General features: G+C 38.6%; 5 protein-coding genes across 5 annotated transcripts; 3 read left to right on the forward strand and 2 right to left on the reverse strand.

Moving 5' to 3' along the window:
- Positions 1-26: 26 nt before the first annotated feature.
- On the reverse strand, positions 27-15,023 carry LOC145711714 (immunomodulatory peroxidase-like). The gene is made up of 11 exons (XM_081789404.1): positions 14,917-15,023; positions 14,434-14,688; positions 13,938-14,300; positions 13,511-13,820; positions 13,255-13,440; positions 12,667-12,744; positions 12,320-12,621; positions 12,058-12,273; positions 11,603-12,015; positions 202-368; positions 27-157 (listed from the first exon to the last, which is right to left on the reverse strand). The coding sequence occupies exons 1-11, from the start codon at positions 14,951-14,953 to the stop codon at positions 85-87; spliced, it is 2,400 nt and encodes a 799-aa protein (XP_081645530.1). The 5' UTR covers positions 14,954-15,023; the 3' UTR covers positions 27-84.
- A 1,037-nt stretch (positions 15,024-16,060) lies between these two features.
- Positions 16,061-16,933, reverse strand: LOC145711715 (uncharacterized). Its single transcript, XM_081789406.1, has 3 exons — positions 16,467-16,933; positions 16,370-16,424; positions 16,061-16,329 (listed from the first exon to the last, which is right to left on the reverse strand). The coding sequence occupies exons 1-3, from the start codon at positions 16,623-16,625 to the stop codon at positions 16,061-16,063; spliced, it is 483 nt and encodes a 160-aa protein (XP_081645532.1). The 5' UTR covers positions 16,626-16,933.
- Positions 16,934-17,847: 914 nt separating this feature from the next.
- On the forward strand, positions 17,848-18,774 carry LOC145711716 (uncharacterized). The gene is made up of 3 exons (XM_081789407.1): positions 17,848-18,055; positions 18,102-18,514; positions 18,554-18,774. The coding sequence occupies exons 1-3, from the start codon at positions 17,848-17,850 to the stop codon at positions 18,761-18,763; spliced, it is 831 nt and encodes a 276-aa protein (XP_081645533.1). The 3' UTR covers positions 18,764-18,774.
- Positions 18,775-18,952: 178 nt separating this feature from the next.
- LOC145705974 (uncharacterized) lies at positions 18,953-19,924 on the forward strand. The gene is made up of 4 exons (XM_081783483.1): positions 18,953-19,070; positions 19,110-19,620; positions 19,666-19,725; positions 19,767-19,924. Exons 1-4 carry the CDS (start codon positions 19,037-19,039, stop codon positions 19,822-19,824), a joined length of 663 nt encoding a protein of 220 aa, XP_081639609.1. The 5' UTR covers positions 18,953-19,036; the 3' UTR covers positions 19,825-19,924.
- A 202-nt stretch (positions 19,925-20,126) lies between these two features.
- On the forward strand, positions 20,127-20,961 carry LOC145708622 (small integral membrane protein 14-like). Its single transcript, XM_081786317.1, has 3 exons — positions 20,127-20,340; positions 20,502-20,621; positions 20,666-20,961. The coding sequence occupies exons 2-3, from the start codon at positions 20,508-20,510 to the stop codon at positions 20,837-20,839; spliced, it is 288 nt and encodes a 95-aa protein (XP_081642443.1). The 5' UTR covers positions 20,127-20,340; positions 20,502-20,507; the 3' UTR covers positions 20,840-20,961.
- Positions 20,962-24,568: the final 3,607 nt, after the last annotated feature.

Genomic DNA, 24,568 nt, shown 5'->3' on the forward strand with positions numbered 1-24,568 from the left:
GAATAGCTTTTTTTTATAACGGGCGATTCATTTTTATTTCATGGGCAATTCAATTTTATCTTCTTGGGTGAAAATAATGGGTGCTTAGACGAATGATTGTCGGATGTGGGGCAAGTGCTGGTGAATTTCGTCTTTGGAGATGTTCAAGTTGGTGTTTCTGAAAAAAAGGGTTGGAAGTGATTGAAGAAAATGAGGATGAACCTGATGTCGAGAGTTCTAGCAAAATTGAACTCTTTGATTGCGAGGAAAAACACTCCCTTGTCGGATGATTTGAGGCCAGGATTGCCACTTAGATTAATGATTCGCACGGCATCAGACTTGACCTGTCGGCGTTCTTTGCCACCATGGACATTGACATCAACAGGGTACTAGAGAACGGTTTGAAGATTTAGAATGAAAATACAGTAGTGTCCCAACTCTGATCTATTCTAGACTGTAACCAAGACAACATCTTACTGAATAACACATAGCAACCACCACTCTATATAAGACTCTGCCAACCATCTAACGCTGTCAGTCAGTTATACAGTCATTCAATTACTATATACAAACTGTCCACTTACACACAAGCAAATACAACAATAGAACCGGAAACAGTCAGTTGATCCCTTTTTACAGACCCAAGCAGCTCAGGCATCATCCAGACAGAACATTAAGAGAAGGACACTATCTATCTTGGTGACTGAAGAGAAGAGAAACGAACCTACGTGCAACGATGAAGGAGAAAACCTTGCTGTCAAGCACAAGGATAGAAAATAACGAAAGTACCTACAACATAATTAATACAATAAAAATCAAACCAACGACAATTCCAGAAAGACACATTATCCATCTATGCAAAGCACTAAAAATTAAAAATGCGGATCAAAATGTGGAAGGATACAAAAAATACTTCAAGAAAAGATTTTCGTCCAATACGAAAATACAAGTTCATGCGATCGCGGCGGTGTTCACACTAAAGGAAATAAGTGAAGAAGAAACAGACGAGATTTACTGCGTTCTCACATGTCCAACAATCGACTGGTTGAAAAAGCATACAGAAGAGAAAATTTATGATTGGAGCGAAGTAGTGGAACACGCTAAAGAAAACGTATCAACTATAAAAGCCTTTAATGAAGAGACCAAATGTGACTCAAGAGCCCTGAAAAACCACATGAACATTCTTTGGAACAAGCGTAAGCACCCAGAAGAAATAAGCAACTTCAAATTTTTTGACGAAGAAGAAGAATATGATGAAGAACAAGAAATATCAGTTGTCCAAGAAGAAGACGAAGAAGGAGAAGAAATGAAGGTCGAAGCAGAAGAAGAGCAAAACCAGTCATCAGCAAGTGGAAGAGTTAAAAAAGCGATAAATAAAATAGGAAGTAATTTGAAGAATCTAACTAGTATGCAACAATCAACATCAGACAGTGAAACAGACTATACAAGCGAAGAAAGCGATGATGACCCGTCAACCATCGAAGGAGAACAAGTAAATAACATCGACACAGAGGGAAATTCAAAAGGAAATATTAAAGATATTAGACTGACGAAATTCACTCAGAACGATGAGATTGATTACCTACCAAACTGGTACAAATCAAGCTTATTTCAAATACGACTTTACACTAAAGAAAAACTTGAAGAAGAAAGAATCAGTAGCATCCTTTTGTCAGCAATTGACAACAGAGGAGTTAAGGAAAGTCTCATATCACTCCTGACGGATTACCAGGAAAAACATCACAAAATAACCCTGAAAAGGTTCAAAAGTGCTATCGACACCATAACAAGGAAAAGCTCTGAAGCACGAATGCGCGACATCGAAAATACAGTATTCAATCCACACAAAGACACGCCAAGAGGATTCTACAAGAACATGGAAATGAAATGCTTGAAACTATTCCCAGACGAAAGAGCCGTCAGAAGCTACGTTGATATGAACTTTAAGAAGAAAATTACGACAGATCGCGTATTTGCGCAACTCAGCTCAAACCTTTCCGGTGAACAACTGATCAAAAGCGCCGAAGACTTCCTGTCTCATTCAAACATCGACCAAGTGAACAATCTGATTGAAAGGCACAATAAAAATCGTAAAACCGGCAACCAATATTACAACAATCGACAGGAAGGAAAGAATTCCACACAAGACAGGAAGCCACACAATAGTTATCCGAATAATAGGGGCGGATATCAAGGAAGGAAGCCGGAAAGAAAGTTCTATGACAACCAGAGGAAGTTCGACAACAACGGAGAGCAAAACCATAGCAACACGAGGAAATGGGAGAAGAAAGGTAGTCAGGGCTACAATGTACAGAATTACAACAAGCAAGAAAATAAAAAGGAGACTTTTGAGCCAAGAACTAAAAATCGAGGTTACCAAAACAACCGAAATCCGAGATACAACCAACAGCAACGTGAAATATCATGCTATAACTGTGGAGGCAATCATCCTGTGAGGATCTGTCCAGCATTGAGACAATACAACCAGGACAACCATCGAGGAAACTCAAGAGATGACCGAAACAGCTCCTAGAAATCAAGGACTACCAGTTATCGGTATAATCATAAAACTTAATCAAAATGTAAATATAAATGTAAACGCTTTGCTTGACTCTGGATCATCACTTAATTTAATAAAAAGAAGAAACATAGGTCACAGTTCAATAACAAACTCATGTGAAAAATTCATAATTAAAGGAGGAGATGGAAAAATCTTAGATAAAATATCAGATCACATTACGCCTAATATTTATTTCCCGTGCTTGGATCTAGAAGTACCAGAGGCGAAACTATTTCTTACAGACGCCAACTTGAATTTCGACTGTATATTAGGTTACCCATTAATAAGGATGTTGGACATTAACTTTTCGAGAATAAATATTGAACTCAATCCACTAGAGATTAACGAGATAACAGAAATAGTAGAAATAGATACCATCGTAGTAAAAACCACTCGAAGAAAGAATAAGAACGAAATAACTAACAAGACCTCAGTAATCATAGGTCCAAAAGAAAGTTTTTCCCTGAAAATAAATGAAAACATAAAAGGTGAGGTACTTATCGACAAAAGCAAAGATATGGAAAAATGCGGAATACAATTCGATGTACTTAATGGAGAAAGCAAAACATTATATGGAATAAATGAAAGCTGGAAATCGATAATCATTGAAGAAAAAACTATTCTTGGAGAAATCGCAGAAAATAATTCAACATTGGAAACAATTAACACTCTCATAAGAGCAGACATGTTATCAAGACCGGAACTAGAACAACACTCAAGAGAATACGAGTCATGGAAGAGACAAAGGACAAATCTGATAAGGCAAAATAACATGGCAACACTTATAGAATCAAAAATTAGAGAAGCAGAAGTTGAAGAGGAAATAAAAGAAGAAATTCTGGAGAAAACGAGAAAATACCATCCTGTGTTCGCGAGACAAGAGAATGATGTGGGATTCAACAAAAACTATTTGATAAAGCTAGAATTCAATGAGAACATGGAAAATAGACGTCCAGAATCAAGAAGACCTTACAAATTCCCAAATAACGAGGAGTCCCAAATTATGGATTTTCTTGAGAAATTGGTAAAGAGCGGCGTACTCGAACACAGCAACAGTTCATGGACATCACCATCGATGATCATAAAGAAAAAGAACAACAAATATCGATTGGTCACGAACTTCAGATTATGGCTAAACCCACTGTTAAACGTCCCTCAATGGCCGATACGAAGCATTCGAAGCCTATTTCATAGCATCGCGATAAATATTGGAGATCTTCAACGCGCGCACCCGAAATCACCAATCAAATTTATCAGTGTAGATATGAAGTCGGGTTACTTTACCCTTGCAATCGCTCCAGAAGACCGCAAATACACAGCATTTCCGACACCAAAGAAACTACTTCAATACAAAAAGTGCTCACAAGGACTTTCAATAGCACCAGCATGCTTTAGTCAATTCATCCATGAAGTCTACGAGCTACCAAGACGATTTGAAAATGACTTTCGAATAGAAACTTATCTGGATGACGTCATTCTCATTGCAGTTGAAAAAACACTTGGATTAGCTGTGGAATGGCTTCTCAAAACAACTTTGGACAACGACATCATCTTGGATATACACAAATGCAAATTTGGAACGAACGAAGTAGAATTCTTAGGATTTCGACTAAATAGTGAAGGAATAAAACCGATCAAATCAAAATACGAAGGACTTATCAAATTAGAAACGCCGAAAACACAAAAAGATTTGCAGAAGTATTTGGGATCTGTGCAATTCTACGCAAGAGTCATACCAAGAGCAATGAATATTCTAAAACCCCTAATGGATGAAGTTTCGAACAAGAAATTCAAAGGATCTGAAAAAGTCAACACAGCGGTAGAAAAATTGAAACAAAACATCAGAAATTCAAATCAACTCTTTCATGCATTACCTCAAATAGGAGAATCATACATTATAGCCGTCGACAGTTCACTAACTGGCTATGGTTGCATGTACGGACTAGCAGAAGTCAATGACGAAGAAGTTAAAAAAATAAAGCCAATTGCTTATGGATCGGGAGCTTTTGCAAAACACTTACAACTAGACTCATCGAGGAACAGGGAAATGGTCGGACTGATGAAAGCACTTACGTACTTCAAAGATCTTATCGATACAAGGAGGAAACTTTACGCGTTTGTCGACCATAAATCACTTATGACATTGGAAAATAACGAGACAGCAAAGAAAGAACCGGTAACGAGAGTTCGCAAGGCACTCGCGTGCATTATGGAAATGCCAAATCTAGAAATTAGATATGTATCAGCAAAAAGCAGCCTTATCAACTGCGTGGATGGACTTAGCAGAGCAATCACAAACACATCGACGTTCGAAGCAGCAGATATAACAAAATGGGCAAATGCGGTACTACCAGAAGAGAAGCTAAATAATATTAAAATACTGGAAGATGTCAAACTCAAACATCCAAGTACTATTTCATTCACGAAAGAAGAAATAAAAGCAGCACAGGAACAAGATGGATTCTGCATTGATGTACGCAGAAAATCAAATGGAAAACTCATATGGGAAATAGGAGAAGCCCAATACGAAAACATCGATGGAATATTACACAAAATCTTCCCAAATAAGGAAACTAAAATCATTCTACCAAAAGAACAAGCATTCATAACACTTACAACATTTCACTACAGTTTTGGACACAGTAGTGAAAAACCACTTAACAAGTTGCTCACAAAAAACAAAATTCATGTCCATAAAAAATCAAAAATAATGAGGCAAATCGTTCAAAATTGTTTTATATGCCAAATGCGGAAAAGGCGAACGCCACAACTTTCGAGTAGAAAAACGATTCCATCAATTAGGCCATTTCAAGAAATTTGCATAGATATTATTGTTCTAAAAAGAAACTCGGACGTACCATTTGCGCTGAGTCTACTAGATAAATTCACGGAACTTTTCGATGCAATTCCAATACAAGATAAAACAACACATAGCGTTAAAAAGGCCATGCTTATCTTCATATTTCGTTATTGCCTAGGAGAAGGGACGAAAGTCCTAACGGACAATGGTCCAGAATTTCGAGCAGAATTTAGACAATTTTTGAAGCAACACCACATTTATCATAGCACAATCACACCTTTAAATGCACCAGGAAATGCAGTAGAAAGAACTCACAAACCTTTTCGAAAACACATACTAGCAACACAGAAACTAGCAGAAGAAGAAGGATTCAATGACGTGGAGCATTTGAACCTTGCGATTGGAAGTCTAAACTCGAAGCCGAAAGAAAATCTCAAATGGGCAACACCTATGGAAATACTAACAAACATCACGCCTCACCACATTCTATCGTTCGGAACAAATTTAGACTTGGAGAAAAAATATTCTGACTTGAGCGATGATGATCGGCAAAAAGCAAGAGAAATATGGAACCGCAACTTAATGAAGTATCACATGGAAGTAGGCAATGACAAATATATAAAGTACATCGAAAATCAAGGAACTATCAACAAAGATGAAATAAAAAGAGGACAAGTCGTTGTCACCATGGACTACAGCCCGTTAGGACACGGTCAGAAGACAACTGGACCTTACTTTTGCCATGAAAATAATAGAGGATCTGTAAAGTTAGAAAATCTTCTAACTGGACAGAAGATCTTCAGAAATGAGAAAATGCTAAGACGACTAAAGCTGAATAAGGAAACAGAAGAGAAACTAAAAGAAGTTGGACTACTAAAAGATGAATTTGGAATACCATTACCAATCCAAAAGATAACAGAAGAAGATGAAAACAACAAAGAAGGATATACTCCGAAATTCCTCGAAATCGACTCAGAAACATCGGAAGACGAAGAAAATCACCATGGAAATCAGGAAGCAACTCCAGACAAGGACAATATTCAAGAAGTGAGACGAATGGAAAAGGAACAAACATCAGGAAGTACGACAAAAAAGTCAATGACAATGGAACAAGGAAGCGTAACTCAGCAACCAAACGGAAAAGCTAATAGAAACACCGAGTTACAAGCAGACAGCAGCCAGTTTAAATCATTGATAGATATCATCAATCAGAAAAATAAAGAGGGAGAGAGACCTTATACAAGAGAACATCCAAGGAGAGGAAAAAGGCAGAGAAAGATAGTTAACTACAAACAATGAAAATAATAATACTACAACTCATCTTATGTATTCCCATAAATGCATTTTATAATAACGCGACATATACCCTTGTAGAACCCATAGACAAAAATCTAATTATAGAAATTGACTCGAAAACTACAGAAGTAAATCTTCACATAGAGTTCCCACATGTATCAGAACCAGACATTAAAAGCTGCCTCAAAGACCCTGAAGATTACAAATCAATCAACGTTCTCATAGCCCACGGTATCATAGACAGACTGCGAAACAACAAGAATTATTTTACGTGCGAAAACTACCACTGCAACGACCTTCACGCGAAGCACGAAGGACTTCAAGCAAAAGGACTTCAAAAATTTAACACATTCCTTGAAAATACAAATTTACAACATGATGAAGAAGTTTACGGAAGAAGCAGCCCAAAACCAACAGCAGAACCACCAAAATTGCCAGAAATACAATACGAAGATGGCTCAATAGAAACTGTCAAACAAGATGACAGAAATCCATTAATTTCACTACCCTACACACTCAGAGGAACTGAAGTAAATAATACGATAGAAACGATAATCACAAACTACTTACCAGCAGGAAGGACTTACAATTTTGGTTACAGACTAATACGAAGAAATCTGAAATGGACACCATTCAACTCCGTCAACAATGTGACAACACACAACATCTTTAAGGAATATGTGTTGAACTCGGGAAAAAGCGATTTAGAAAAAATAGGACTTCAATGCAAACCAACAAATGTCTTTTGGATGGTAGTAAAAAACAAAATGCTTATCGAAGAGGTGGGTATCCATATGAGTATGAACGACGAAGAAAGAGCCTGGCTCAACACTGAAGAAGGCCACGATTGGCTTGAAAACAATCTCGAGTATAATATCAAAGTAATTTACTTATCGGACGAAGAAAAAGAAGCAATGGAAGAAGACTACATAGATACGGCCATGTATGGGAAACACTGCACAGTAATGGCATATGACTACTTCAGCATTACATGCCCGCTTCCCCACGAACCAATGAGCAAACAGAACATGTACTTTGTAGTACATATAGAATTGTCAGAAGAAGCTTGCAATATTTTCCAGAATTATCTCCAAAAAGAAGGCCTCCCAACATATCAGCTCACTACCCATTGGGGATGGTATTCAATCGACCCTAAAGCTATAAATGCACGAAGACGTGGCAAACGACAAGCAGTAGCAGTTGCATCAGGACTAATAGGAGGACTTATAATGGAACACTTATACCGAGGTTCACTTAAACAAAAAGAAGAGGAAGAAATTAGAAGTATGGAGAAAGACATAGAGCATATCAAAAGTAACACAATTGCCATCGAAACTGTCATCGCTGAAGAAACATGTAAGCTAGAATCACAAATAATAGAATCAACAATTAGTCAAATAGTAAATGCAAATGTTGAAAAATTCTTAATGAGGATAAATCAGCTAATAGATATAAGCGACACAACAATTCTGAACGCTTTTCTAAATAAATGTAAAAAATTGAATTCGGCAAAAAATTACATAACAACGAGCTGTTTATATCTATTTAACAAAAATCGAGTTCAATTAATCGGAATTTTCAAAGATGCAGAAATAGCGTATAAATTAGTTTTTCGATACTTCATGCAGATTCCATTAGCTGAAAAAAAGTTCATTCCTACCAATTCGTATGAACGTTGCACCGAAATTAGAGAATAATAATGATTATCTGATGCCGAAAATTCCAGAATTTTTATTTTTAAATCAAGAAATAATGGAAATAATCACAGCAAAGCACTGCTCCGAATCAACAAATATAATATCATGTAAGCTTACAAATTTAAACAATGATTCACATGAAAGAATTTGCGCTCGAGCTCTGATTAACTCCAAAAGTGATCTTCCAATAACATGCTACCCACTAACAATCAAAGGACAGCAAGACACTTGTTACATATCTCTTGCGAAAAGAGGTATATTAATCAGCACACACAAAGAATCAAAGATCATTCTAAAAGAAAATGATATCGCAAATGAATTACAGCTGTTTAAAGGTCGAAATTTCATAAGCGCGGATAAAATAAGGGGCGAAGAAATTTTAGTAGACTGTTATCCCTCCTTATTCTTGCCCGCTAGCTTATTTGAGAAACAAAAACCTACCAACATTAATATCACAGTTACACCCGTTGAATTTGGAAAAAACTTTTTTAACCAAGACGATCAAATTTTACCTTTATTTAATAACAAAGTCATGAACATGATACCATCTCAGCATCACTCAAAAATAAAATATTATTTTGGAAAAATTGAAAAGGCTACTACTATCATCATTATACTTATCATTATATTAACCCTACTAAAAAACCTCCTGAAATGCTGTTTAACTTCTACAAATAAACTCACAGGACTAGGAACTAGATCACGCTCTAGAAAAGCGAAGATAAAATTTTAATACAGTCACACAAAGAAAGCAAAAGATGTTCCGATAAGAAGAACCACTATAACTACTTTCTTTGAAAAAAAAAAAAAAAAAGATGCCGAAAGGCCAAAATACTGTAACCCTGCTAACACACTGTAAATCGCCATCTACTCATTAGTAACCACCAGAATAACTACAGTAATACCCTTGATATTTACCTGAAAATCAGAATTCTCCACAAATTTCACATTGCTTATCTCACGTTAATTACAGTAATTAACACATTATTACAGTCGTACCTATCATGTCACTCATACTTAGCTATGCTTAATGCAAAAAAGTACTGTACCAAGAATTACACTTCTCTAACCTCACACGAATTACAGTAACAACTACCTACCCATTCAATGCTTACCCATTCTAAATCAGTACTGTTAACCTTCAAATGCATAAATTTATTTTTCCTGCAAATAACTGTAAAACACAAGTTCAAAAATATTCTATATTCTACGAAAAAAACAAAAGAAACAGAGGGCTTAGAAGTAGACTGAAAGCTGGCGAAACAAGTCAGAAGAAGCGACGTAATTACAGAATCCGCCAAACCATAGGGACAGACTCGATACCGGCGGGAATAGGACCCATCTTCGTTGTGCGTCAATACCTCTGCAATCACAAAAGATTCGTGATAGTCATCCCAACAGAAGACTGCCTCCAAAAAGCAAATCACCTCATCCGCCGACGAGATGCCCCCAAGAATGGTAAATCCAGTGGCCCGGAACGAACTGCGAATATCGACCTCTTGCTGATTACGCGGGATCTCGAACTCGAAAAATTTGCGCAAAAGTTCTCTTTGCATAATGGTTTCAAAATTTCAACAAATTTTTAAACTTCAAAATTTGATGAATCGACAGATTTTGATCACTTTAAATACAGTCGGCGTTGCTAGGCGGACTGATGAGAGCGGCCACCGAGCAATGGAACAATGGAAACACCTGGAAACAGAACGGAAGAAGTCTTGACGATAAATGGAGAAGTCAACACCGGAACGGAACCAAAGCGGATGTCACCACCTGGAAACGGAGCAACGACGAACAATGGGAAACGGAAATCTGCGCGGCGACGACGAACAATGGAAAAAGGAAATCGACGCAACGACGATGGACAATTGAAGCGGAAATCGGAAATCGACGATAGCAACCAACTGCGGAAAAAGCGCGGCGATCAACAATCAACGAAGGAAGGGAAATCAAGAACAATTCAACAGGAAATCACGAATGAAAAGAAGAACTACAGTCTGCCATGGAAACAAAGTCAATACAAGTATATATATATAACGGTTGAAGCCACGATACTGCTCAGAAGAAGAAATCAGTTCAAAGTTTTTCAGAAATAACAAAAAGATGAACAAGAGAAAGATTTACCCGAAAAACAGCCACTGGAACTCCCAAGTCACCAGTTCCAGAACTGATAAGGTATGGGGAAATTCCCCCAACGAACACTCTTGGAAATCAGAGAGTTGGGAAAAATGGGGAGATAGTGAGTGGAAGAAAGAAGATCAATTGGAACCAAAAGACACTCAACGATTTAAAAACATGCAATGGCAAATATTGCATGAAGAAGGCGATGCAATCGAAAGCGGCACAGTATTAGCGAAGGCAAATGCTGGAAAACAACTGGAAGCACAACTCATCGCCACTTCTAGAACAAGAATCGAACAGCTAATTATTACATCGGACAATATCACGTACAAACACGACGAGAAAGATTATGTTATAATGGATTTGAAGAAGCGAATCGAGGAACTCACATCACAATTAGAGAATCAGCATATCGGCACACCTTGTGTCAGCTCGATTAACACACCAGTACAAGCACAACCAATACAACCACAACCACGAAGCTACAACATCTAACGAGTCACAGCAAAAAGAAAACATCAAAAGAAAAAAGAAAATAAAAAAAGTATAAAATTCATGAAAAAATCTAAGATAAAAATCTTTATAATCAATCAATGTAAAAATCAAAATCTACAAAAAACCGAAAAAACTACAAAAAAAAAAAAAAATTTTATTCTACTATCGCTAAAAATTCTATGTACTGAAATGAAACTTGAAAACTGCGTGTACATATATTTACTCAGTCACTTATTACGCTACTAAAATGATGCAACAGCAGAAGCGAAGAAATGTATTGAAGAAATGAAGCAAAGAAGTAATGTTAAATACCACCCCTTCCTTCAGTTAAATTATGCTCTCAAAATTAGACAGGAGGGGAGGGATACAGTAGTGTCCCAACTCTGATCTATTCTAGACTGTAACCAAGACAACATCTTACTGAATAACACATAGCAACCACCACTCTATATAAGACTCTGCCAACCATCTAACGCTGTCAGTCAGTTATACAGTCATTCAATTACTATATACAAACTGTCCACTTACACACAAGCAAATACAACAATAGAACCGGAAACAGTCAGTTGATCCCTTTTTACAGACCCAAGCAGCTCAGGCATCATCCAGACAGAACATTAAGAGAAGGACACTATCTATGAAAAGAAGGAAATTTACCGCATGAGTTCGTCTCAATCTCTCCGCCATGAGTTCGAGCGACATGGAGTCGAATCCTCTATTGGAGCAGTCGACCACTCGATCGACAGGGTCAAAGTCGCAAATCGGCTCATTTTCTGGTCGTGGAGGCTCAGTTGGTGGTTCAGTTGGTGGCTCGGTTGGTGGGCTTGTTGGCTCTTCGGGCTCTCCATAGATCTCGGACAAATCGAGTCGATTCATGAGGTTATTGCAGTTGACCATTTTTCTGGTCTTGCCATCGAGTGGGAAGCCGTCGGCGATGAATGGCATGTCGGGAACTCTGTTCATCGTATCGCCGAGGGTGAGACACATGGTCGTGGCAAGGTCGATTTTTTTGACCTGGTCGAATTTGGCCTCGTCGTTCCAGAATTCTCGGTTTTCGTAGAACCATCGATCTAGAAAACAACCTTTTTCATCGCATGAAAGTTATTTTCTACCTTGAGTCTTGAGGGTTTTGAACTGCTTGCCAATGATGCACGCTCCAGTTGGTCCAATAGCAGCTCCATCGAGATGCTTTTCCATGAGGATACCGACGTAGAGATCGACTTCCCAATCTCGGTTTCGGTACTGGTCACGAACCAGGGCGTTCCACTCGGGTCTCATTCCCCTCCAGCCGCGGTACAAATCAGCGCATTCAGGATCTTCTTTGAACTCTAGAATTTAATTGATAAAAATTCAAAGGATAAAGAGCGTTCTTACTTTTCAGGTACTTTTTGTGCGATTCCAATCCGTGATCTCGTCCTCTCGCAATATTAATCGCAAAAAGATCAATACCAAAGTCGACTCCATGTGGCTTGAAAAGATTGTGAAGAACCGAATCACCAAAGGCAGGTCCAGTCGATAGGCCCTGAAGCGTAGCAGCACCTCGGCAAATGGCAGCTGGACCTTGCTGGATGAGCACGTGGGGGTCGAAGAAGTTGTCCCGGATGTCGTCGGTGCTTTGGACTCGGTACTGGCCGTCTTTTGTAACGATGGTTTCTGGCTGCTGGGAGTGGCCGTATCTAGAAACGAAGAGAATGAAAGGGGGAAGAAAAGGCTCTAGTCACCGGAAAGCAGCAGTAGCGAATTCGTTGAAAATGACCGGCCCGGTTCGATCGTGATCTTGGTTGATTGGTCTGTTTGATGGTCTGAGCAGGGTTCGAAATCGGGCCGAAAAGTCGCTAGGCTAGGCTAGGCTAGGCAGAGCGAATTTAAAAAAAAGCTAGGCGAAAAAAGCTAGGCGAAATTTTTGTCACAGACTCTAGGCTAGGCTAGGCTAGGCGAATTCGCCTTAGGCGAATCTAGGCGAAAAAAGCGAAAACGCGATTCATATCAATTTTTTTAGGCGATTAGGCGAAAATTAGGCGAAAAGCGAAAATTAGGCGAAATTTTCGCCAGGATCTGCCTAGATTTCGCCTAGATCTGCCTAGATTTCGCCTAAATTCGCCTAATTTCTTCGCCTAGGCGAAATTCAAGGCGAATTTTCATTTTCGCCTTGTCGCCTAGCTTCGCCTAAGGCACCAGTATGAGACTAGGCTAGGCTAGGCTAGGCGAAATTTCAAGAGTCCTCGCCTAGCTAGGCAGCTAGGCGAATTCGCCTAGCCTAGCCTAGCCTAGCTTTTTAGGCGAATTCGCCTAGGCGATTTCGAACCCTGGGTCTGAGGGAACCATTGTCGAATTTGTCGAGGGAATTTCCAAAGAGCGCAGGGACCATTTCTTCGTAGACCATTTTTTGCATTATTGCAATGTTGAATTTTCGGGCTTCGTTGAAGACGAAGTCGGAATCGGACTGAAGGGATGGATCGGCATCGATGATTTCTTGGGCGAGGATGTTGTGGAGTCTTTTCTTTGGCTCAGAAATTTCGCTCTTTCGGACTTTTCCGTAATTTTTCTGGACCGTTCCTGTGGTACATGATATGCCAACTTCCAAGAATCGGGTTTTCAAGGACTCGATTATCGCCGGAAAACAGGGGATCATATCCCCGCTCGTTCAGGCCACTTGGAAGTCGGAACTTATCAGTGATAGGTTTGAAAGAGCCATCTTTCGCATTGATCTGCGCGATCGATGGGATGTAAATTCCATGAGTGTGGTCTTGAGTTTCCAGAAATGGTGATCCTGGAAGGCGGAGAGATCGAGCGTGAATTTCGGAGAAGCCGTAAATGTTTCCGGCTTGAATGGTTCCGGTTAGCTGGTTGATTTGCTCGGGGACCAGTTGTCCGTCTTTTTTAAGGCTTTTGATTTGTCGAGAAAGGATTAAGGGTCTCTCTCAGAGTTTTTTGAATAAAAAGCCCTTTCCTTGATCGCTAAGAGTGACAGCAGATCTAGTCACAAACATACAGGAGACGCCGGAAAAGACCGGATCAGAACCAGTCGACCACTTGAGACAATCGCTACTGTTCAGAGTACACCGACATCTTGTATCTTTGCTTCGATCAGGAGTTTGAAGAAGCGTGTGAGTGATGAACTGACCAGCGGTATTGAGAAAATGCGTCGTTTTGTCATTCGGACTTTGTGGGCACTTGCTTCGGAGATAGAGGGAAAGACCTCGCGGATTTGGAAGAGGTCTCTTGTCCGTGCCGCATTTTGGCGCTCCAGAGGCATCGCAGTAGGAAGCGGGGAGGAGTCGACCGTAGCCTTGGAGTGGCTGACCAGCGCCAGTTGGGTGGTTGCACTTTCCGTCGAAATCGGGGTATGGATTGTCTTTGCCAGGGATCAACATGAGCTTTCATGATAATTTTTGACCAATAAGGGACTTCTTTTGCCCTTTTTTTACAGATTGATAGAGTCGCTTACAGTCTGATTAGGCTAATTAATTTCTTATCAGCAAAAATACTCGACCCATGTCCTGACGCGCAGACAACTCGCTCGTTACTCGTTGAGTAGGGATCGGTTATGTTCTTCGCGATAGCAGCAATATCCGCAGCCGAAACAGAGCCACGCTCCCCTTCTAAGGAGCGCAACGTGTCCAGCGAAAACGACTCGACTTGGCGCAAACTCTTCGCGTACTGGTCCGTCAGGGGGGCAGTTCGGATCATGGAATGGGCATAGATGACGGTATTGAGGTCATCATCGGTCCGAGGTCGGTTACCTGAACATAGAACATTGGAATTGATTTATTTATAAATTATTATAATAAAAATATTTATAAATTAATAATTAATTAATTATTTAAATAATTTATCAAATAATTAAAATTTATAATATATAAAATTTATAAATTAATTATAAAATTAAAATAATTCCATTTTTATAAAATAAATTTATTAATTTTTGGAATAAATTGCATATTTTTTAAGGACAAAAAATATTTTCTTACCTAGGGCGGAAGCCAACAACGAAAAACTCAGTTTCATTTTCTCCTTTTTTTTCTTCGACTTTCTTTCTCTGTATTAGAAAAAAATTGAAAGTCGCACTGTCTCAAGAATAGGCCCCGTTGATACTGACTTTCTCAGAAGGGAGATAAGAGTGCCCCGGGCGAAGCTAGTTTCATTTTTGCAGATGATCTCAATTTCATTATTAAACGCCAACCTTTTAAAATTGTAAAATATTTTGATTTTTGAAGGCTTTTTATTTTTCAAGAGAGTTTTTCATGTTTTCAGTCCATTTGCCGGATTTTCTGAAGTTTGTTCAAAACAATCGATAATTTTTCGGAAGAAGAAAAATCTGACTCTTCCACTTCCTCATCTTCTTCATCTTCTTGACCCCTCCCAGAAAAACGTTCTTCTTCTTCTTCGTCGTCAAAGAGCCTTGGTAAATAAAAGCTTGGAAAAGCTGGAAAGCTGGGCAAGATCGCTCGGTTCAACTGTCCACAAGATCTGTTTATGTATCCCTGTTTGCAAAAGCATCTCGTTTCTCCAATCATAAGGCTTTTTGTTATTCTTCGGGACATAAAATGAGCTCCAGCGAGACAGTCCTCGCAGTCATTATCAGTGCACTAGAAATTTATAATGAAAATTTTTGTCCTCTCGAACTACCTTTTTGCGGCAATAATGAACCATTTTTCCCGAAAATTTTGACCTTTTTGCGACGCATTCAAGGTTTTCTCCCGTCGATTCACATGCTTTTATCATTTCTGGGTCCGTGCATTCTCTTGCTATTACTGTAACTGTCATCAAAATTGGAACAAAATACTTCAAAATGATCATTTTTCTTTATTGTCTGTTTCTTCCTTTTTAGCCCTCGGAAAATCAGGGAAGTTGGTTTATTTATTTTTCAAAGTCAAGTCTGGAGGTCAAGCCATCTTCTCAATCAGATCACTTCTATGATAACAAGTTGTTTTTGAGCTGAATTTTGCGATTAAAAGAAAATTTTGATTGTGAAATTTTAAGGGTATCACCAAGATGACCAACTTTTGCTAAAAATCGAATAATAGCAAATCAGGAAAGCACAAAAAAGGCCAAAATCTATGTTGACACCCTTAATTCAAAACGACTAAAAATGACAATTTTTTAAAAACAAATTTATTGTTCGATCAACACTTCCAGCTTTGGCAAAAGATTTTCAAGTTCAGAACGTGGCTCGGTAAAAGTTTCATTCATTTCTTCGAAATCTTGATCTTCCGGCAGATTGTCGAAAAATTCGTCCCAGAACTCAGGCGACTCGAAAAAGCCATCAGAGCTATTCCTCGCTGCTGGCAGTGATCTATCCAAACTTTCGCACCTTTTTTCAATGTTCCCAATTCCACAACCGCATTTTAAGTCGCCAATTTGAAAGTCGTATCTTCCAATTTCTGAATCAATTTTTAACATTTTTCTTACATTTTTTTATACTTATAAAAACGAATTCTGATCCTGAGCCACATGTTTTGTGCTTTCTTCTGTTATACTAAATTAATCAAAATCTAGGTCTTTTTCAATAAATAAATACCTTATTGTAGCAAATATACTTGTACCCCTTCGAATATCTTTTCGTTGATCTTTTGCATTTTCTGACATTTTCGAATGACTTGCATTTTCGTCTCATTTTTCTGTTGCATTTTCTCGAGAAAACAAGTGAAACAAAGATTATGAAAATTCTTAGATCCATTTTCTGACCTTGATAAGAAGAATTTCAGAACGGAAACCCGCGGGAGGAGTTTATTTATTCATCAGATTCTCAGTTCCTATTTGGGGAGATTACAGTGAAACCCCAACTTAAGGCCACTTTTTGGATGACAGCTAATTTGAAAAGTGGCCTTAAGGGATCACCCCCCGATTTTTCAAACCTTTGGCACCGGTCATTATCGCCTATGATTAGATTCCTCGTTTTCTGAGGATCATTTTGATATATGATAGTACCCCTTTACATAAATGCATCCCCGAAATTTTAGTTCCCAAAGTTCGGAAAAATGCATGTTAATTGTACTTAGCGTGAAAATCGCAATTTTTTTCGATTTTTCATTGTCATCGAAATAACACAAACAAGGGCTCTTTCGAAAGCTTAGAATGTGAAGATTACGAATATAATAACCGCACTAGAATTTTCGGCCAATTGTTGGCGCTAGAGAGCATTCTAACACCCAAATAACGCCAAAAATGGTTTCAAAAAGTTTTACAACTAGAATTTTTTTATTCACTAATCCGATCATGCTGATTCTACCAAAAAATAAAGATTAGCGTCTATACTTTTAGATAAACCAAAAAAATTTTGAATCACAGAGCCCAAAAAAAAGTAGATACGATTTGAAAATGACCTAAAATGGCCATTTTTCAAGATGTTAATCACTTTGACGGCCTGTAATGCATAAGCGAATGTTATGCTAGCAAGCTGATTCTACCAGAATTTGCTCCTTTCGAAGCGGGCTTTCTAATGCGCCCAAAACCAGCTTCCTACGTAAGCTCAAAAAAAAAGTAGATAGAGGTCAAAGTTGGCGAAATTGGGGGGGGGGATCCCTTAAGTTGGGTGATTCTCCGACTTAGTTGGATGACGCTAAAATTTTTCTATTTCTGGAGTAAGGGACTGAATCATGGGAATCAAAAATGAAAGGTGGCCTCCAATTTTTCGGATGACAGATTTCGGGGATTTTTCAGAAAAGTGGCCTTAAGTTGCTCGGCCTTAAGTTGGGGTTTCAGTGTAATTGAGCCTTGGAACAAGGAGAAACCAGAAATGAAATATTTTGACAAAAAATTTCGAGAAAAATCATTCTATAAAAAAAGTTTCAATAAAAAAGACTTAAAAATTAATAAAAAAAAGAATCTTTCTCCGTGCTCTGAGAAAACATCATCTGTCGATTTCCATCTCATTTTCGCGGTCATTTAATCAATCAAAAATGAGAGGCTTCGTTTTTCTGCTGATTTCTAAAGCATTTTCGTTGCGGTTTTCGCTGCATGAAGAGCTGATTGCTTCTTCGACTCCGGTTGGAGACGAAACGATCGAGTGCTACACTTGTGAGTTTGTCTACAATGCGACAGACGGAACTCCTTTCATTGGCGACCAGCGATGCAGAGATAATATCAAAGACCTCCCCAACAATTCTCGTTAGAAATCCCATCCCCCTCCCATTTCTTCATCCCTTTTTTTCAGAGACCTTTCCGGCCAAAATCCAAACAAATGATGGATTCACCGCGAATGTCGTCTGCGCCACCTTCAACCTGACTTTCCACCAAAGCGTCGAAATCCGAGACAACAACTCCGATCTCAAAGAAGTCCAGTATCTTGGGATTTTCGAACGAACCACATTCTTGCAATACGTCGGCAGCACATTGGAAGGATATGAAGGGACACTGAAGATGTACGAGCACGAGTACGGGTGTGGAAGAAATACAAGCACTTGTTCGGGAAGTTATGATCCCTTCCCTCGACCGGAATTCAAAGAAAGGAGAGAGCCATGTGGAAATTGCGCCTACGAAAACGTCCTCCGAAAATCTGACGGAAATCGAATTACTGTAAACGGCAATGTCGACTGCTCCGTCAAGCCAACTCCACCCGATCAACCGGTTTGTCTCCCAATCTCTCCTTTTTCTTTCTCTTTCTAGAGCTGCGATGGCGAACAAAAAGATCAGTCCGGAATTTGCGTGATTGTTTCCCTTGGAGTCGGGGACGAACCCGTGGCGAATCCTGACCAGCATCTGCTCGCGAGAATTTGCGATGCTAAGGCGAACTTTTTAGACTGGGGCTTTACCAACGCTTATATTGATACCGAAAATGGCATGTCTGTCTGTGCAACTTCGAAATGCAATAAGTAAAATCTTCTCGAATCGCGTTCTCTTCGTTTTTATGACAAATATAAAGAATCGAAAAAGACCATTAATGATAGTCCATCATTATAAACTATCCTCAGCGATGAAAAAAAAGCATGACGAGCAGTGAGTAATAAAACGCGCTCGACCTATTCAGACTGACTCTGAATGATAGTAATCAATAGTTATAAAAGACGCGCGCACAATTTGCCCCCAGCCAGTCTCATTTGTCGTTAAAACTTTTCGAGAGGAAAAATTCAGGAAAATCACTTCGAGAAAATGAGCGCGCCTTATCCCACTCAGAATAACACAGGTCAGTTAAGAACTTATGTTGGTCTTTTAACTCCTTTAGGGAGAAATTCATATGGAGTAAATTCATCAGATCTTCCTCCTATGGCCGGGGGAGGCTTCAATCCAAGTGCTCCTCCTCCTCCCCAAAATCCTCATTTTCAACAAAACCCTGGATATCCTTCCTACCCCCCACAGGGACCGCCCCAGAACTCGGGCTACCCTTCGTACCCCCCTCAAAATCAAGGGCACAATCCTTATCCCTCAGCTCAACCACAAAATTATGGCCATCAGGAACGATTGAAAACTAAAAGAAACTACAAACAAAACAATCATTTTTCAATCGAAATCAGCCAAATCATTACCACCAAAATGAAAATCCTCATTTCCAGGGGCATCAGCATCACCAGGGTTACAACCAAGGGTATCCACAAGCACAAGAGCACAATGACACGAAGAAAAAGAAGAAAAACAAAGGCCTCTTGGGACAAGTTGAAGGTCTTGTTTCAGACGTCATCGGAGGAGGATCAAAGTCACATGGTTCCTACGGAGGACAGGGGCAATATTCTGGACAGGTAATTTAGAAATTCTTCAGATAGAAACGGGTTAATTTTATTCAGCAACATGGCCAGCAATATGGTCACGTGTCTCAAGGACATCCACAGCAGCAAAAACAAAAGGTAAAAATAAAGTGGTGAAAATTTGTTTCAAAATATTCTAGGGCTCAATTCTCGACTCTGGAAAAGAAATGGCGATGTGGGCGCTTGAAGCAAAAATGATGCACGGAGGCATGGGAAAGAAGATGAAATATGACATGAAGAAAAACATGTTCAATGCTGTCACAAAAGGATTCAAATAAAATCGATTCTTTGAAGCTAAAAACTCTTTTTTATAGCAGTCTTTCTTAAATAAAATGAATTATGAATTTCTTGGTAGAAAATAATTCTAGCATTTTTCCTTATAGTTCGAGTTTGTCGACATTTCATCATGATTGATGTGAACCCTAACGATCAGGCATCGAATATTCTAACCTTGCGTCAACTCGACTCGGGCAAACACGTGACTGGCTCGTTCAAAGTAGCAGCGCCCCGAGCTGCTTGGTCAATAAAGTTGCTAAGGGCCCATTGGATCGACCAAAGCCACGTCAGGCTCATTTGAACGGAGAAAACGAAAGAAAAAGGGGCGAGGAAAGAAAGACCGAGAATAATCGATAAGAATCTAACGACTTGCAACTGTCTTTTTTTCGTGAATACAAGAGAGTTTTTCTGGGCTAAGAAAGATTTGAAAATAAAAAGGTAAGTTCATTTTTTGAAAAAAATCTTCAAAAATCGTTAAAAAAATCAATAAATAATGTCCTTTAAATTTATTTCTTCTATAATTATCTGAACTATTGTTGAGAAAATTTTCATTGAATGGGTCGTTGTTGTCTTCAATCAACCTCATTGAATCCTTTCAGGCGAAGATGGATATGTGCGAGTGTATCTGCACCTTCCAGCACGCGATGCGTCGCTTGGTAGAGGTCCTTAATCGCGCACAGAACTACTGCTCTGACGATGGAGCTGGCGACGGTCACCAGGTAAGAAAATCCTCCTCCTTTCAAACGCCTCATTTTCCCTCTAGAATCCAGCACAGGCAGCCAACACATTTCTCATGATGTTCCTGTTCATGCTCTTCGCCGCAGTAATGTTCCGACTGAGGCCGAATTCAAACCGCGACCGGGATCAAGCGCAGAAACCGACTGGCGGTCCCCCTGGCGGCTCAAACGGCCCTGGTCCCGGAGGACTTTCCACCTGAATTCCCAAATCTTCGAAATTGTCACCCATTCTTCTTCGCTCTCTCCTTCTCTAACCGGATTTATTCTGATCCTATCCTTTCTGTTCTGATAAAGTTGGTTAAATATTTTGTTTAACATGTGATTCGAATAAACAAACAAAAATCGAATTTGGAAACATAAAGATTCTTCCAAAAACGCGTAAAATTCCCCTTATTTAACAGAACATCGTGAGAACTCATGATTCAAAAAAAAATCGTGAAAATTCATAATACAAAAAATATTCGTGAAACCCATGTTTCAAAAAATCGTGAAAACTCATGACTCAAAAAATATCATGAAAACTCATGATTCAAAAAAATCGTGAAAACCCATGATTAAAAATATCGTGAAAACTTATGATTCAAAAAAAATCATGAAAACTCATGATTCAAAAAAAATCGTGAAAACTCATGATTCAAAAAAAAAAAAATCGTGAAATCTCATGATTCAAAAAATATCGTGAAAACTCATGATTGAAAATATCGAGGAAACTCATGATTGAAAATATCGTGAAAACTCATGATTCAAGAATCTTGAATTTCAGAAATTTTAATCTCTGAGAAAGTCTGAAAGAAATTTTCTTTAGAAAAGAATCGCATTTGAGTCGACATCGTGCATTTTGATCGCAGTCAAATTTTTGAGAAGAGGAGCTGAGTATCTCATTCCATCAAACATGTTCTATATCTAGATAGCGTATGACAAAATAGAATGAGACTCACCTGGATGATGTGTTTTTGCATCTTCTTCTCCTCGCTGTCTTCATAAAACAAATCTTGTTTAATGAGCTTACCAATTATTTTCATATTATTCGCTTGATCTGTTATTGTTTTCGCGTAATCAAGAAGAAAACCCATCAAGTCGTGAACTTTTGGTCGAGCCGGAAAACGATCATCGGATTCATTGATTTTCGGACGACAGTTCGGATCCTGAGCTTGTCTTGCCGAAGCGGTTGTGTTGATGACATTCAGTTGCATGATTCTCGCTGAAAATATACTCCTCTCTTGTCATGTTTTTTGGTTGTTAGAACCTGTAGTTAGTTTTTCCCGCGGATTTGGGTAAAAAAAGCTCATTTTTTCCCTTTTGAGACGGGCGCGATGGACTCTCGAACTTATTTCAAAAAGGGAAAGAACAAGCTTAAAATTCTTGATTCATGACCGCGCCTATGAATGAGCAGCGCTCTTAAAAACGTTTCTATTGGTTATCATCCGTTTTCCCTTTTCATTATAGGCTATAATTTATAGCGCCATAAAGACACTCAAGATAGCAATAAAATATATTTGATAAATTCTCTTGTTTCCCAGAGACCATTCATTTTCCTACTATTTCAAAGATGAATGTGTTTCTTCAGAAAGGGTGCGCCTTACCCTAACCTGGAAAGGGTTAGGGTTACGCCTCTCTCAACCCCTGGGCTCGGCAACCAGTGTATTAAACCTGAGTCAAGCTCTGTTAGCCTGAGGCAGGTTATCATATTTTAGGTTGACAAGCCAAGCCGGTCTTTTGGTCTTAAAAACGGTACATAAGTTATGTAACATAACAGTAGATCACTAGAATATCTTGGAAGGTGTCTGGAACCGACAAAAAATTTCGACAAATTTCGCGTGGAAGTTTTCAACCAATCAGAAGCTTGGATTTGGCAAACCGGCCAATCAGCCGCCCACGCAAAATTTGTCAAAATTTTTTTGTCGGTTCCAGACTCCATGCCGAATATCTACACCGTCTCTTTACTGCGCCATACAGTCACCCTCGAAAACCAACGTCAAACTTTCCCGAAGCGGTGGAAGCTATAATCTGAGTTTCTCGTCCCGCGGTTGTGTCAGACATGGCGCTGGGGATGACGCGGAGCTGTCAGTGAGGATCATTCGAAGTTGTTTTTCAAGCACTCAAATCAAGGCGATTAGAGTACTTCCACCACCGAGCACCGGCACCTGTATTTTACTCTCCAAGGATAAGCGCGCGAATTTTAAGTTGATAAACGGCTTTCAAAATAAATTTTTAAAAAGACCAATTTCATGAAATCACCGCATTTATCCACTCATATTTTTCACTCATAAAAAAAAACGAAAATCATAAAAAAAAAACAATTTTTTTAGCTTTTTTTTTATTCAGAAATCCGTAACAAGCATTGGATGCTCATCGTTTTCGTTGATTTCACCAAGTTTGTTCCCAGTCAGCTGATTGAAATAATTCAGCACTTCTTGTTCTTGCATCTAAAAAACGGCTTAAAAATTTTTAAAAATTTCTTGATTTACCCTTTGAAACATCGATCCAAAACCCAAGGAGTAAACAGAAAATGCGCAAATTGATAGGTAAAAAAATTTCATTGTTGATTTTTTATTTTAACTTTTTGTTTTTGGTCGACTCTTTTTATACTCGAGGATTATTTACTTTCGTGCGTTTTTCGATGATTGGAATTAAAAATAAAGCAAGTCAGAAGAGGCCAAGAACAAGCTCATGAATAATTTGTTTGTTGATCAGGAAAATAAACTTGCTGTTTGTCTTTTTTTGCGGAGTTCGAATTGTTACATGAAAAATGTCTTGTCCTTGAATGAGGCTTCTTTTGAGCGTTCTTTTATTAAGGGTGGAGAGTCTGAATCAAGGTTAAAAGAGTCAAGTAAAATTTTCTTATGATTTATTAAAAATCTCAAGATATTATTTCATTGTCGTCATTTTCGTAAACTTCTCCAGTCTGCTGATTCTCCATCATCATTATGTTGGAGATTATTTAAATAATCCAGCATGTCCTGGTCTCCCATCTAAGAATGGATTCAAAAGCAATCATGATGGTTAATTTTACCTCTTGAAACATCGTTCCGAAACCCAAGGAGTCGACGAAACTAGCGAAAAATGATAAAAGAAAAAAATTCATATCTTTTTTTTATGTCAAGTTTCTTACTGTCACCCTGATTCGAGCTCTCTTTATACTCCAGTTCTTTCATCTACTAGTGCTTTTAATTAAAGATAAATGATTTTGTGGGGGGCCAAGAACAAGTTTATTAATAATTCGCTTGTTGAACAGGAAATCCAGAAGTGTTTTCCTTTTCATTTCAGTGTTCGAGTTGTTACTTGAAAGTGGCCTTGATTGCTGCTGGCTTTCCAGTGCGGCAGATTCTCAAGCATTTCTTGTATTTCATGAAGATTCGATTCTTGCATCTAAATAAAGAAAATCAAAAAAAAAACGAAAAGCTAAATTTGCAAATAACTCCGTATTTCGACGATTGAAATTAGTAATTTTCGGAAAAACTTTTTTTCAAAATTTTTTTCAAAATTTTTGACCAATCAAAGGTCCGGAATCCAGGATACCGGCCGGGAGGTAGCCAATCAGCAGCGAATTGCAGCTTTATTATTGTTTCGCGACAAAAAATTATCGGTCAAGATTTGTCGATTCGTGCTCCCTCCCCTTATTTTACCGATAATTACCGTTTCAATATAAAAATGACTTACTCTTTGAAACATTCGTCCAGTAGGAAACATCATTCCATCTCCAAAACTCTGAAAAAGTACTGCTATCACCCTCAGCTTCATTCTCTCTTAGAATTTCCCAGAAAGTGCACTGAAGCTCTTATATACAGGTATATTGAAGCGTACATTTTAATGAATGATTTGGACCACTGTCAATATGTCCTGACTGTAAACTGTCGCATATTTGAATACATGTACCCGGAATGGGAATAATAAGGCAATATGGAATGCGAAAGAAACTCTTTGCCCAC

This window comes from Oikopleura dioica, chromosome 1 (genome assembly GCF_907165135.1).
Source record: "Oikopleura dioica chromosome 1, OKI2018_I68_1.0, whole genome shotgun sequence".
Lineage (NCBI taxonomy): Eukaryota > Metazoa > Chordata > Appendicularia > Copelata > Oikopleuridae > Oikopleura > Oikopleura dioica.

What these genes read in the sequence shown, in the direction of transcription:
- LOC145711714 (XM_081789404.1), bottom strand. Translation starts at nt 14,953, where the DNA reads ATGAAACTGAGTTTTTCGTTGTTGGCTTCCGCCCTAG. An exon ending in GTTGTTGGCTTCCGCCCTAG is followed by an intron (nt 14,689 to 14,916) that starts GTAAGAAAATAT and finishes TTCTATGTTCAG; the next exon opens with GTAACCGACCTCGGACCGAT. An exon ending in GGTCTTTTCCGGCGTCTCCT is followed by an intron (nt 13,821 to 13,937) that starts GTATGTTTGTGA and finishes GCCTTAAAAAAG; the next exon opens with ACGGACAACTGGTCCCCGAG.
- LOC145711715 (XM_081789406.1), bottom strand. Translation starts at nt 16,625, where the DNA reads ATGGATCTAAGAATTTTCATAATCTTTGTTTCACTTGTTTTCTCGAGA. An exon ending in AGTATATTTGCTACAATAAG is followed by an intron (nt 16,425 to 16,466) that starts GTATTTATTTAT and finishes TGATTAATTTAG; the next exon opens with TATAACAGAAGAAAGCACAA. An exon ending in ATCAGAATTCGTTTTTATAA is followed by an intron (nt 16,330 to 16,369) that starts GTATAAAAAAAT and finishes AAATTGATTCAG; the next exon opens with AAATTGGAAGATACGACTTT.
- LOC145711716 (XM_081789407.1), top strand. Translation starts at nt 17,848, where the DNA reads ATGAGAGGCTTCGTTTTTCTGCTGATTTCTAAAGCATTTTCGTTGCGG. An exon ending in AGACCTCCCCAACAATTCTC is followed by an intron (nt 18,056 to 18,101) that starts GTTAGAAATCCC and finishes CCTTTTTTTCAG; the next exon opens with AGACCTTTCCGGCCAAAATC. An exon ending in CAACTCCACCCGATCAACCG is followed by an intron (nt 18,515 to 18,553) that starts GTTTGTCTCCCA and finishes TTCTCTTTCTAG; the next exon opens with AGCTGCGATGGCGAACAAAA.
- LOC145705974 (XM_081783483.1), top strand. Translation starts at nt 19,037, where the DNA reads ATGAGCGCGCCTTATCCCACTCAGAATAACACAG. An exon ending in TCCCACTCAGAATAACACAG is followed by an intron (nt 19,071 to 19,109) that starts GTCAGTTAAGAA and finishes TAACTCCTTTAG; the next exon opens with GGAGAAATTCATATGGAGTA. An exon ending in CACAGCAGCAAAAACAAAAG is followed by an intron (nt 19,726 to 19,766) that starts GTAAAAATAAAG and finishes AAAATATTCTAG; the next exon opens with GGCTCAATTCTCGACTCTGG.
- LOC145708622 (XM_081786317.1), top strand. Translation starts at nt 20,508, where the DNA reads ATGGATATGTGCGAGTGTATCTGCACCTTCCAGCACGCGATGCGTCGC. An exon ending in GAGCTGGCGACGGTCACCAG is followed by an intron (nt 20,622 to 20,665) that starts GTAAGAAAATCC and finishes TTTTCCCTCTAG; the next exon opens with AATCCAGCACAGGCAGCCAA.